The following is a 15056-nucleotide window of genomic DNA, read 5'->3' on the forward strand; positions in this document are numbered from 1 at the left end:
TTTGAATACTTATTTTGTCTTGCAAATTTTCTTTACGAAAGAAATGGAAAATAGAAATAAAGTTTGAATTCAATTTTTTCCAATTGCTGTTTTAATAATCGAAATTATAATTAATTTTAGATACTTCGTCACTCACTATTTTCATGAAAAACTCTAGTTTTTCTTGATTTTTTAAAATTACGCTAATATTATTAGATTAATTTCACTCTTCTCTACTGTGCCATTTCCAAAGTATAGCATGAAATTTTTTACCTTCTCCTAAAGGCTTCCTTTTCTGGCCAATTATCGGTTTCAATAAAATATTAATAGCAGTGGATTCTATTAAAATATCTTGTTTAGATTCGGTAGATATATATTAATTATCAAGAAACAGTCTGTGACTGATTGAAATAATTTTTACCGGTGCCCCGATCTTTCCTCATCAATGGATTATCTTCTCTGTTTTAGCTCCTCTTCCCTTTGAGATATTTTTAGTTAATTCCATGGTAATTTTCTTTCTGATTCCGTAGTGATTGTCTTATAGATAATTATCGAACTTTTGGACATTATCAAATTTGAAAAGTCACTTTTTTTCAATATTTATTTCTAAAGGGCTTACATATGTTATTTCGTAGCAGTCGTCCAGTATAGAGAGTTTTTAAACAATTATTTCTCTGGCATTCCTGTATTCTCTTGGTTTACGATGTTTTATACTCCTACAATCGACTTGTATGGCTTGCACATTGTTACGGTGGTGGTCCCATAAGTACCCAGCCTGGCCTAGAGATGGCGGTAGTTGTGTGAAAAACATCGCTGTTTTTGAAAGTATGCAATCTAAAAAGCATATGTTTCAAGTTTGAAGATGCCACGTTGTTTAGTATTCGTTTGGCAGCTATCAATAGTGAACGTTTTCATTGAATTTGTGAAAATGGAGATAATTGGTCATTGTTATGTGATACAATACTTGAATTTGAAAGGCCTAAGGCACTACAATATAAAAGCTGAACTGGATTCTACTCTGGGTGAGTCTGCGTTTAAAATAGTAAAATATTGGGTAGCAGAGTTTAAACGAGGGCGTCTTCAAACTTGAAATATATCCTTTAGAGATTGCATGCTTTCTAATACAGCGATGTTTTTCAAACAACCACCGCCATCTCTAGGTCATGCCGGCTACTTATGGGACCACCCTCGAACTAAATGTTATACCAACACAAGGACTATTCTCAGTCGTGAACGACTCCACAGTTGTGAAACTCCATTCGGAATTTCCGAGAACGGATACAAAATCCGTCCTCTAGCTTCGTGCGCGGCTTTAGAGATCTCTGAGATTTCCCATTTTAACTCCTTTCGTAAGTGATGTCAATGTGGAACCGCAATCTTAGAGTAAACGGAGAGCGGCTATCTGAGGGAAGATGGAAGAGCACGTCTCGAGAAATTCTGAAGAAATCCTTTTTATTGCACTTCGCGGTGGAAGAAGACCAAGAAGGCAAGGGAAGCAGTCGCTCGCTTCCCTTGGCGATGGAAAAACTCAGAAATGCACTGATTTTCTATTAAAAGTTTGTTTTCGACCAACATAGACGAACTAATTCCTTTTAATCATTTATTTTTACTATACTTAAGGATTTCGAAGTGTATATCACGCCATGGCGATGAATTCGGCAGTCATCGAACAGCTAATATTCTCTGCATCTAAAATTAAATTTTATCCGCACGCCATTACAAAAATTATCCTCGATGGTATTGTTGATATAAAAATAATTGTATGAACCTTATAGTGAAAATAGTTACCAGCTGTTAAATTCAAAATGAAATAATAGTGAGGAAAATTACTGAAAAGAGGTGCTTGACAAAAATTAACTGGCCTGAAAATTGCTATCTAAGAAGACGTCTCTTCATATTAATTGCTATTTTCATTGCATTTCCCATATTATTAATTCTATAGGTAATCTGCCGTTTAGAGTAGGTTTAATTGGACGTAACAGCGAAATAATTCTCTTGTCTCTCCAATCAATAATCCGCTTGAAGGCGTTGTGTCCATAGAAACTTCCCTAATAACCACCTTCAAACACTCTGTTGATTAGTTATGACCGTTTATGCGAAGGGCTGTTCGTGGATTGCAGTAAACAATCGGATCCGCGGAAATGAGCTCTTTGAAGGAGCAGCGTTCTTCTGTGAATTTCTGCGTGAAATTCTGCAAATCCTTAACGGAAACTTTTGAGTGGATTACCAAGGCTTATGATGAGGATGCGGAATCCGCCTGACAGAGAGCCTTCGAGTCGTGGAAAAGCCGGCAGAATAAATAAGTCGACGTTTAAGGGATGCACTTTGAACAATTTTGAGGTATTGTGGAAATTTCTAAAATAAATCTATTTTCCTGAAATTTTTATTTGATACATTTTACACAACCTTGGCGTGATGGAGGGCTTTTTGCGTTCTGATGACCCTAAGAAATGTGCTGGTGGATGCCATGATATTTTCTCCTGGTAGGGTCACCCATGATAGGTTGAAGGTTAGCAGGCAGACGAAAGGTAGTCCGCTCAGTGTCTGTACCTCAGTGAGGCGGCCGCAAAGGTGTCTGACTCAAGTGGGGAATGGAAAATTCCCACCATTATTGAACCCAAAATGCTAGAATAGACATAATAGTGAGAATGAGTCCTGGCAACTACGGGACTCGGCCCAATTGGCCGTTTGTCGCGCCTGGCAACGGGAGAGGCTAGGCGTCCACAGCCGTCATCTCACGCATTGGAGGCTTTTAAAATGTGGGTTAGGAGAAGGATGGAGAAGGTGAAAAGGACAGAAAGGAAATCAAATTGAGAAGTGTTGGTGGAGGGGAAGGGATTGTTGGGAGAAATAATATTAAGACGGTAAAAATGGGTTCAAAGCATATTGATTGGCAGTGGGATGTTGAAGACTGTCATAAAGGGGAGGATGTTAAGCAAACGAGGAAGGAGCAGGGATAGAATAGGGACGTAGGACGGAATGAAGGGGGGAAGTACCAGGTTGTTTGTTTATTAGTTATCTCCATATTTTCTTGTCATCATGATATTCGATTGCAAAAGAGGATTTTGGATTTTACATTCTCTCCTTTAATCATTTAATTTTTCGTCGTAGTCGTTGTTCTCCACCAGCCATTTAAAATCATACTTCAATTTCTAACTGCCTTAGTTCCCAGCGTGCTTTGCATGATTAAAAAAAATTGCATTCATTTTCTAGGTTTACAATGTAATTTAATAATTTAACATGTAACCATATGTATACTGGTGGAAATTACTACGAAACATTAATTCACAAGCCATTTTAAACGGAATAATATGAGAGTATCTTTAAATATTTTTGTTTAAACATTTTTTTGCAAATTGATTGACAAAATATTAATTATAAATTTTAAATATAGAGATTGTAACAAAATATAGAAAGATGATGAATTAATTTTTCTATTTATTGACCGTTTTTCTGTAACAACACTCAGTATTTGATAAAATAAAAGTTCCTAAATGAATATTCTAAGGTCCATACGCATCACAAATGGTTGCAGTAAAATATTTTATTTACATTTTAAAGGTGATAACCTAAAATCTCGGAGCCTTAATTGAGAGAATTAATAAATTTTAATGTTTCCATCATTAGCTATACGATAACTACAGGTTGGATAATTTACGCGAAAAATTATAAAAATCTTATTTTAAAAATAAAGACTCCGTACAAAATGCTTTTCTATTCAGATTAATATTTTTTTAACTATCGTGTTCACAAAACCCCGTGTAGCGCACACGTGCAAAATCGGGGGCAGAGAGTCTGTAATCATAGGGTGGGGGTAGATTGAGGGTGGGAGTGAAGTGAAAGGCCAATGAAGCGTTCACTTTATAAAATCCTCTCCACTACTAATTTCCCGGGTATGCCATTTTTTGCGATACATAACTGGTAATTCACACAATGTTTGCTCTCTCTTCTTACAAAAATTGCTCATTTTACGTTTACATTGATCGCCGCTAATAGCAATTAGTTTCAACCGCTTATTCAATTGATTTTGCCTTTTAAATAACTTTTCCATAGCATGAATTTTGGTACTCTTAGAATTTTGTTAGTCATATCACCCGTTGATCATTTTATTACATTTATTTTATGCATCTTTATTATCATTTTTGCGTATCATAATGAGAAAATGTCAGGTGAAAATAATTAATTAAACGCATTCCGCAAGCATTTTCCATCTTTTCCGGGCAAGGCATTGACATTTTCCCCCAAATCGTGAGCCGTGTCATTCATACTTAGGCGATCAAGAGTTATAGAGCGCCTGGGGTAGTCTGTCAGCATCCCTGACCTCATTGCTTGCGGGGTATCGGTCACTAAATTTACGAAGCAATGCAGGCACGCTAGAGATAACTTCAGGGGTATGTAGTGAAGGGTAGACTAATTTCGAGTAACTGAGTAAATAATTTTATTAATAATTTTTTTTTAATTTTAACTACAAATTTAATATCAGCCAGATATTATCAGTATACCCGAAATTTTATTAGATTCGTATATTGCCTTGGCCTTAAAATTGCCCGTTTTCCACTCTCAACGAAAACATTAATTTATAGGGATTATTTCATGAATAGCTATGTAAATATAAATATTTTTATTTACATAGCTATTAATAGTTTTTATTTATCCATAATATTAACAATTAAATTTTACTTAATTTTTTCATTAAATGAATTTTTAAATCGATTTTTATGCCTATTTTACTGAGGTAATAGCGCCTAAATATCAATGATTATTATTAACTGAATTACTGCGGGTATAGTTTTGCTTGTATGCGTTGTTTTTACGTGTGGTTTTGTTCGTTATTAGGGGTAGTGACCTAACACCCCCATCACACGCCTTTGCAGCGGCTTGCGGGATATTATGTAGATGTACTATTTTTTCATTTCCAAGTCTATTTTTTTAATTTTTGACATGATACAACCTTTGAACAAATCCGTTTTCTTATAATCTTGGAATTTCACAAAGTCATGGCCTCCTCAAAGAATTAAAGTCGTTCCAAGAAGTGATTCGTCTGCTGCACAGCTGATGGCAGTTGTTTTATTTGGATGGTTATGAAATTTTTCCGGATTCCAGAATGAAATATAGTATATGTATAAACGAGGATATGCAATAAATTAAAAATATAGCATTTCTCTCACTGTTCTGCTTTTTGGTCGCCTGATCCCTTTCTTCTCAATAGTCTTTCCACCAGCCGCCAACGCCCTCTGCCCTGCTGTTCGACTGTTACACGCATTACACGTCACTACTGCTGCCCTCTCTCTCTTATCGCCACTTCGATAGCCAATGAACAACCTTCCCACTCCGCTCCTACCCATAACTCTCACTACCGCACCGCCACTCTATATCCACTCCTTTCTTCCTTTTACAAACGCGTCCCTCGAAGATGACTTGTTATAGCTGAAACAAATTATCACCTGAGGGTCGGTTGGGATCAAGTTTAAAGTAAACCTGCTTTCACACCATAATCCCATCATTACCATCCCATCTAGTTATTGCCAATTTTTACGTATTATTCATTAAATAATTGAAAATTCACTTCTCTGTCGTGTTTGGATGGTTATATCAGCGTTATCAAGATTAATGAGCTTCACTGATTGTGATGATGGGTCTCGCAAAGATCGCGATTGCTAAAATGGCGACAAGACCGACAGGGAAACAGATTGCAGAAACGAATAATTTTACAACCGTCAGTCCTGCGAGAACCACGTCACACAAAAGTTCATTGACTGTCCAAGCGGGCAAGTATAAACCGTCCCGGTGAGTCAAGTCCCACCTTTACCGGTCATTGTACATAAGAAACGCATGGCATTGAGGAAAGAAACATGGCTGAGGTGGAAGTGCGGTTTGCGAGAAAATGAAACTTAAAACTAGGAATAAAATATGAATTCTTAATCTAACAAGGGTTACAAATTATCCTCGTATCCGTAATTAATACGATTAAACTGGTATTATTAAACGGGCTACGTAATGACAATGTATACAAAACAGCGTCTAAGAAAAGTATTTTTAGGTGCACATAAAATTTATTTTAGACCTCTTATTTATGAATCGTTATGTATATATATATATATATTTATTTTTATGGTACATATATATATATATATATATATATATATATATATATATATATATATATATATATATATGTGTGTATATATATATATATATATATATATATGTGTATATATATATATATATATATATATATATATATATATATATATATATTTGTGTGTATATATATATATATACATATTTATATATATATATATATATATATATTTTATAATTTTTTGTGTTTATCTTTTATATATATATATATATATAAGATAAACACAGTAATCAACCCGAAGGTCTGTTAAGTAGGTGATGCTAGAGTTCACCCAGTACAAAGCCCGACGGCGTTTGAAATTCACACATCAGGGTAGGGGGGCCAGTTCCTTTCCCTGGGCCGGTTATGGTTTCCCAGGAAGACCTGTTACCCGAAAAATCACATAGCTTGGGTGGAGCTGCAGGTGCCCAGCGTGCCTTGCCCGGGCATCGAACCCGGGACCCTCCAGTTAGCAGTCCAATGCTCTACCCCCTGGACTACCGCGAGCCAATTGCACTTAGTATAATTTTTAATTACAACTCCCTGGATTCAATACATAGTATCATCTGATACAATGTATTGAATGAATGTTAAACCTTTAAAGGATGGAGTGGGAAATGTAAACCTGGGAGTATACGACTCTTATTTCCTGCAGATAAGTGGTGTTTTTAATCTCCCTCATTCTCTGTTGTTCAAAATTTAAACGACAAATAGAAATGTTCGTGGATGTTATTCACTCATTTTTATTAGGCATTTATTTGTTTTTCAATTCAGAGATATGGTTTTCTTGTTTCCAGAAAATAATAAAATAGGAAAAATGGCATTTCAAAAGTGATTTTATTTTTTACAATGATCTGTGGTGTCCATCTCGCAGAAGATGATAATTCCCTTAACGCTCGTGGGCGCACGTCTCCAATTTTGTTGCTTTAACGAAAATTAAAAAAATATGTAAATTTTCCGACACACCATTCTGACTTTTCCGTTATGATAAGTGAGGAATGGTCTGAAAAAATTTATCTAGATGGCAGTTCTATCCATAGCCGAAGAAGGTTAAAGGTCAGAGTGGAGAGGAACGAAGTTCTTGGATTATTTAGAAAAGATAATATCATTTATGCTAAAAAATGTCGAGTGGCCGCCAGAATCCTGATCCAAACCAGGTTAAATAAACGAATTACCATGGTTTAGATTACGTTTCCAATTGCGTCTCAAACATTTTTTGCTCTAGTCTTTAGTTGGGCGGAATATATTCATTGCAAATTCGAACATTGATACTTCCATTTAAGGAGTTAACTATAGTAAGTTTAGGCGTGAGGTAAATGCTAATTATAAAGATATCAGAGGCAATTTTGAAGTCTTGAAATAAAGTTAGTGAAAATGGTTTCATTAATTTTGCCTTAAAACCTATTCTAAACGATTTTTAATTTCTCTGGCGCGGTAAACCAGCGTTTGTGAAACCAAATCAATTATAGCGTAATCCGGCTGGCTTTTGTCAAGTCGAAGTGAAACCCACTTCACACTCGTTTCGAATCATTATGTTTCTGTTTGTAAAAATGCGCATTATACATGTTCGTGTATTATGGCAGCTAATGAAAACCAAGATTCGTTGATTTAGGAGCGTTTTTTGAATAAATCGTTGTTGGGCTTGTGAGACTGAAGACAGGAATTGATTATCAAAGGTTGATTTTTTCGGTTTTTATTCTTTTTTTTAATTTCGGTGAATTTTACTTAACGGATTCTTCATTATCGGGTTTCACCGCGTCGTTGTTTGATGCTGACAACAGTTTCGCCGAAGTTGCACTCGGCGTGTTCGGGTCGAAGATGTTAATGTTATCCGGGTCACAGAGAGGACGGCTACCATCTCCACAACGCGTGGAAGAGAGTTCTCCGGGAACGGACCAATCAGCGAGCAGCCACTAGACGGGACCACGTGTATGAGGGTGGCAAAAATCCGAGTCCCTCATCTTCGACCTGAAGACGCCGAATGCAACTTCGGCGAAACTGTTGTCAGCATCAAACAACGACGCGGTGAAACCCGATAATGCAGAATCCTTCAAAATACCGCCGCGAAAACCTACGCGGCCTTATACAATTTTACTTGACATTCGGTTAATCTTTTTCATATTAACCTCGACCTATGGGTTGAAAGATGGGTGATTTTCCCACGATGCTAGTTATAGTGTAAGAGTTTTAACTCCTACTTCCTTCCTTTTAGGTCTCTTGTGTCTTAGGTAGCCTGTCACGGCTTGAAGGATTACAAAAGTGATGCAAAAATTTATGAATGCCAGTGACGCGTTCCAACCGACGCCGACCCCAACGATTGATATTGATTCAATGCCAATGACTGTTTATGCCATCTTGGCGTATTTCGACTCCTCCATTATAGATATATGCTGTCCTTGTCAAAATAAGAATTGTTTTGAACTTCCTAAAAAAACTAACTAAATCGAGCATTTTCGAAATTGCTGGCCCTAATTTATTTCTTCGTTCTGATCCTCACGATTTCCCACCCCCTTGCACCGTACAAGTGGAACGGTAGTCTGATGGACAGAGCGCTCGACTTTTTCCTCTAATATTATTCCACTGAGACCGGGGAGGGGTCCTTCGTTGAAGCCTGGTGATTGCTCTGATGAAACCGTCAACTTCGCTTAGCGCGTGTGATTTTCTGGGGGCCAGGACTTCCTGGGTAACTGCAGTTGGTGGTCCAGAGGAACGTGTAGCTCCCTCCTCCTATTAAGCCGTACGTGTGAATGCCACGCATCATAGGGCTGAGTGAGAGGTGAGATCTAACATCACCCATCAAAATCAACATTTGGGCTGATTATTGTTGTCGTGACATTCCCTCCACAAAACGCGCCCTGCCTTCTTCTATCCCCTCACTCCCTCTCCCCTCCACCCTCCCTCGTCCCTCCACTTCTCCCGCGTGCATAAACGTACACTCCCATCCCCAGCCTCTACTCACAGCTAACCTCCTCTCTCCCCTCAGCACATGGACTGCCTCATCGCCTACCTCCTCCCTTCCGTGTAGATCATTCTTTCAAGTAGAGATTGCTCCTCGCAAACCTCATCGGCGCTCAGTATGTTTCCTCAAAAATCATTTTTTAAACACGTATATCCGTGCTCGACTTGCCTTAATTATTTTTAGTTGCCCAGCGTGTCTTTTAATATTTGACAAGGTTCATTAAATCCCGCCCTTCTATCCCCACCTTTGTATGGGGTAGTTTATTGTTTCTGGCAATCCCACCCCTTTCCCCCGCTCCCCTCCTCGGTGTTACGCACGTCAGCAGTCTATTGTCGCGCGTCGACGTGCGTGCATCGGCGAACAGTCGCCTCCTCACCATGGAAGCGGTGGTCTTGTCCGTGGGTAAACATTGACCCTCCCTCCCTCTTTCCCGCAGGAGAGCATCCCGCGGCAATGCAGCATGGGAACGGAGGATGTAGCGGGCCCCCGCTGCCCCTGGTGCCGCTTCTCTGTCTCCCCCTGCTCCTGCCGGCCCTCCTGCCCATATTCCCGCTCTCGCCTGCCAGGTGATAGCAAGTGGGCGGTCGGGAACCGGCGCAGTTGGCGGCCACGGGGTTGCAGAAAGGTGCTGAAGTGATTTCGTCAAATCTCTTGGATGCGGGAGGGAGTTTTTAAGAGAAGCGTAGACAATGGACATTGACACCGTTTGAGAGTCTTCTTTTTTTTATAGGAAGAGGACATGAACCTGTGCTGAAAGAAATAAATGATTGTCGATATGCGTGTTAGGGTATTTGTGCGAATCTGTTTTTGTTTTCTCATGTTTGAGAGGGGGAACCGAACCAGAGACTGTGGAACAAAAATGAGAAAATAACATTTCCTAGAAAATGATTCTGAAATAATCTCTCTGCGTCAAGTTTTCTTAAGGAAATTCCATGGCCGCTTGATACTGTGTCGTAGTTGGCACTGGCGGAAATGAGAGGTTGAAAAAAAATTAATAAAAAAAACTTTTGTATTAACAGTTACCTTTCTCGTATTTCAAGACCCATTGGTGTTGAGGTAACGAAATTCCACCCAAAAAAAAAATGGTGACAGTCTGTTGAAAAAAGTATGATTATGGACCGTGTCTGTTTGTTTTTCGACAACTATAGGGAGTCGAAGAGTACATTAGGTAAATTTCTTTGTTTAAATGTTTATTTCTCAGTATTAAAATATTCTTGACGATTCTTTCTCCTTGAATCTCAGTTGATGTGCTACGGAAAACCTCTACCAACTTTTATCCTCAGGCATAGTTGCCGTGTGCTGAAGAGGTCGTTCCGTGACCAAAAGGGAAATGAATGCTGGCATTAATTGGAACATAAAAGTGTATATGTCTAATTGTATTCACGTATACCGCGAGAGGATTTCGAGGTCTATCTCTCGCAAATTGAATTCCCTCGGCCCATCAATTTGTAGTTGTAATTTGTTACCATGTAATTGGTGTGCTATCACACTTATGGACTTGAGCACTCATAAAAAGAGACTGGGAAAGAAGTCATTCAAGGAAAACTTACATGGAACCTCTAAAACTGCTCCTACCATCTCGACTGTTTCTGGTGTATGGGTCTTCATAAATCATTTAACATTTGCGATTTTTGGGGAACGTGCTAATTTTTAAGGAAAGAGAATGAAATTAATTTTTTGTTATGATTTCATTATACCTGATAGAGGAATTACTTTCCATGCAAAGGCCACATCTCGGAATGAATTTACTTGCATTTACTTAGTATTTTCACATTTTTGGAAGCATACTTTTCTACGGCATTGATCATAATACGATGATGATTCAAAGTGTTTCACTTTGATTGCTTACCTCTGGTGAGTGAATTGTTAACTTAATTACACTCCTAGAACTTCTGAGGAAGACTTGGCGTTTCACTGTATTATAATGATACATCTAACTTGAACATATCGATACAAGCTTCCAGAAACTCATATTTTTCTTGTATCTACTAAGTTTACCTTCAGCGAATAATGTAATATGTAATGTAATATGACTGACCAAATTTTTTTTATTTGAAAGCATCACTTTTTTTATCCATCACGGCAAACGTACGGCTTGTTTTTAATGATTAAAGGTATGGATTTTTTACTCCAGCATAGAAAAGTACGCCATAATCTTCCGTTAACCGCCATGCCTATCGTGTCAAGAGTGTCGTGGTTGACTTTTGAGGTATACTCTCTTTTTATTTTTGTGCCTCTTATCCTAGGACTGAGGAAAAAATTCATCCCAAGGGAAACTTGTGTTTTGTGATGCCCTATGTTCTTGCAAACTACATTGTGGTACACTTTAAGTGATTCGGATTCGTTTTTCGATCGTAATTTTTTTCGAGGTATCAGTCACTGTAAATGAACACCACTCTCAAAGCATAGTTTTTTGTGAGGGAGTGTATTCAGTCTTGCAAGTGTGACGTATCCCGTGTCTGTATGGTGGAAACGAAGGCGTTTTATACTATTTAATTAAATTTGAACGATTCTTCGTGGGGGTTGCTCATCGTTAACCTCCCTGAAGAGACTTTGGAATTATTTTTTCTCCCGATATGTTGTCAGTGTCCCGTCTTTATACAATCGCTATTAATGGGCCTCCCCTTTCCTCACTCGAAAGTGAGTGTTCCGCAGAAAAAAATGACGGCTCTCGGTGTGACTCTTTGGGTTGGAGCGAGAGAGAAAGAGAAGGAAGAAGACCACCTGTATTCTCTCCTTCTGAGCTGCTATCATTTTTCATGCAGCTGGATAAGCTGAAATTGGAATGTCGGTTTTTCTTGCAGATGTGTCTAAATGATGACTCAATCCTATCTGTAGACTCTGTGTACATACATACGATTGAATATATACATATGACTGCAAAATGTTCTGTTTTTTTTAACCCTTGTATGCGGTAGTAAAGTATGTTGGTATTTTACTCCAATAAATCAATGATATAGGCGACGACAGCGAATAGCAGATGACATCGGAGGTTGAAGGTGCCATTGTATTCTGAGATATGATACATTCCGTCGATGAAGAAATGACTCACTGATACGACTGCCAACGGCACCGAAATTATAACTTCACATTTTCATTATATTGACCATAGATGACTATTGATTCCGAAATTAGAAAAGGGATCTTGCTTGACCCATTCTCTACACATATTTTTCACAAACTAAATAATTTCAAACTTTACAAAATTTGGACGCGTAAAGAAGATGGTGAAAATCATATTTTTCCATCTCCTCTTTCTAATGAAAGAATAATGCTAGGTGTTTTCCACGATGTCTTGGGAATTACCTAGATTTCTCCTTTCATTCGAAAATGAATTACCACGTAGTCGAGCCTGACACCATCAAATGAATCTCCTCCTCGATGCTTCTAAATGTCTTAGCTTACATGTCCACCCACTTTCTGTGAAAATTTAATACTGGCTACAATAAAAGTGCCCTAATCTTTTAAATAATTATGATAAAAATTTGTAATTTTATCTCAATATTTCATAAATCTAATGTTAACTATTCAAGAATTTTTTTGTGGTTTCAATTGTCGCATATTTTATCTTGAACTTTCTTCCCATTGGCATTGATTTGGGATTTGGTATGGTTATTTCGTGCATTTTATTTAACAACATGACCTTTTAGTGATACTTCGGTGAGGGCGAAATTTTTATTCACCCATTTCTATGGGAACGGATGAAATCGGCTCGTATTGAAAACTTCCATCTGAGCGCATTTCTGCCATTTGCCACTTATGATGCCCGCTGCCCGCAGTTCTTTTTACATTCCTATCGTATATTTTTCCGATGGATTGCTTCAAATGTCATTTGTGCATAATGTAAACAGATTTATAGACCATATCAGCCATAAAAAGTTTAATAAAATGCCAAGGTAAGTTTAAGTTTACTTTCACAATATTAATTCTAGTTTCTGTATTTTTATTTCATTACTGGAAGAAGTTGAGTTTATTAAATATGTAGCATAGTTAACTTTTTGTTGATTATCAACTGTTTGTAACTTTATACCTATCTAGATTTGAATTTTTTTCTGTAATCCATTTCACCAGACAGAAGGTTACTAAAAGCAGTGATGCGGACAAAGAGTCATATATATATATATATATATATATATATATATATATATATATATATATATATATATATAATGTGTACTGTGTATTCATAAATACTGTGTATATATATATATATATATATATATATATATAATGTGTACTGTGTATTCATAAATACTGTATATATATATATATATATATATATATACACACAGATATAGATTTTTAGAATATAGAGACAAAGAAAGGACGCTCACAATTTGTTATTTGACGTTTCGACAGCTCGGCTGTCGTCTTCAGAATGGCGTTCTCGGGGGAGAGTGGAGAGGACATGTGCGGGGGAGAGATGGGGGAAGTGGAGGTAAGGGACCAATAGGAAATGAACAAGGGGGTGGGGGGGATATGCAGGCAGCCATATGATGCATTCAGTGGGCTTGGTTCAGCCCTGGTGGTTTAAATGATTGGGCCACCCAGATATGCGCCATCTCGCGGGTTCTCACCTCTATTATACTAGCAGATTTGGGAAGGATTTCAATCACCGAAACGGAGAAGCAGTCGTTAAAAGATTGATTGTGGGAAGCAGTGTGAGTAGGGATGGGGTAATTAAGAAAGGTGGGAGATTTGGTGGAATATCGGTGGTTATTCATGCGGAGGGAAAGTGCGGTCGTGCATTCACCCACGTAGAAGGCAGGGCAGAAGTTACAGGAGAGGCGATATATAATATTTTTTAAGGTACAGGTGGCGAGCGGTTGGGAGTTGGTACTGGGTGAGGGGGAGGGTCTTAAAAGATGACAGCATTTGCAGCGTGGGAGGTTGCATGGTGCGGATAGGGGCGGGGGAGAGACGGGGGTGCTTGCAGTTGGGTTTGTGGACTTGAAGATGTCTCGCAAGTTGGACGAGCGTTTAAAGGAAACAGAGGGACAATGTGGGAATAAAAGTGATGTGGACTGACTGTTATTAATAATTGGGAAGAGGTCACGGATTAGATGCTTAATTTTGTGTGTTCCGGGGAAGAAAGTGGTGATAAGATTAGGGCATTTTGGGCGGTTTGGTTTGGGGAGGGGAGTGTATTCGGTTGACGGTTTGAGGATTTTACAATTTAGTATTTTTGCAGGGTACCCACATTTTCTGAGAGAGTCATATAGCTGGTCCAAGTATTTCTGTTGGGAGGGGGTGTTGTTGCAGAGACGTAAGCCATGGACTGAGAGTGAGAATGGGATGGAGCGCTTTGTATGAGGTGGATGGCAGCTGTCGAAATGAAGATATTGTTGCTTATTAGTTGGTTTAATGTGGACTGAGGTGTGAAACGCATTGTTTTGGAGGTGAATGTCGATATCTAGGAAAGTAATACACAGCACTCCATACAAATGCAGGTGCCCAGAGTGCCTTGCCCTGGAATCGAACCCAGGCCCCTTCGGTCAGCAGTCCAACGCTCTATCCCCTAGACTACCGCGACCCACACATGTGTGTATGTGTGTGTGTGTGTATATATATATATACTTCCCCTGGCCCCCTTCCCTTTCTCTCGCACCCCTCACCTCTACAATTCCAGCAGTCATTACTGCTATATCTTCAGATGAAGACGGAGTGTTTCCGTCGAAATATCAAGAAATAACTTGTGAGTGTTCTTCTTTTTTTGTGTTTCTATATTGTGTGTTACTGTGTATTGTACTATATATATATATATATATATATATATATATATATATATATATATATCTTTAAAGAAAGTCTCACAGATGTAAATACTAATGTAAATGAAGAAGCTCTATAATGATAGCGCTAGCGAACAGAGAAATACGCACAAATGAATCTCATTTTGTTCAGAATTTTCGGTAACAATTTTTTCCATACATGTGGGTTAAGTGCTGAATTCAGACCGTCGGTTAATTGTGCGCATGATCGCAGATCGTATTGGTA

General features: G+C 38.2%; 1 protein-coding gene across 1 annotated transcript in view; it reads left to right on the forward strand.

Annotated features, from left to right (window-relative positions):
- LOC139695034 (limbic system-associated membrane protein-like) overlaps positions 1–11865 on the forward strand; it is a 30210-nt gene extending 18345 nt beyond the window's left edge. The window contains exon 4 of the mRNA XM_071593624.1: positions 9496–11865. Coding sequence (XP_071449725.1) covers positions 9496–9629 — 134 coding nt within the window. The 3' untranslated portion in view covers positions 9630–11865. The remainder of the gene's footprint in view (positions 1–9495) is intronic.
- The last annotated feature ends 3191 nt before the right edge of the window (positions 11866–15056 follow it).

This window comes from Hetaerina americana, unplaced genomic scaffold (genome assembly GCF_022747635.1).
Source record: "Hetaerina americana unplaced genomic scaffold, ioHetAmer1.1.p SCAF_6, whole genome shotgun sequence".
In the NCBI taxonomy this organism is placed as follows: Eukaryota; Metazoa; Arthropoda; class Insecta; order Odonata; family Calopterygidae; genus Hetaerina; species Hetaerina americana.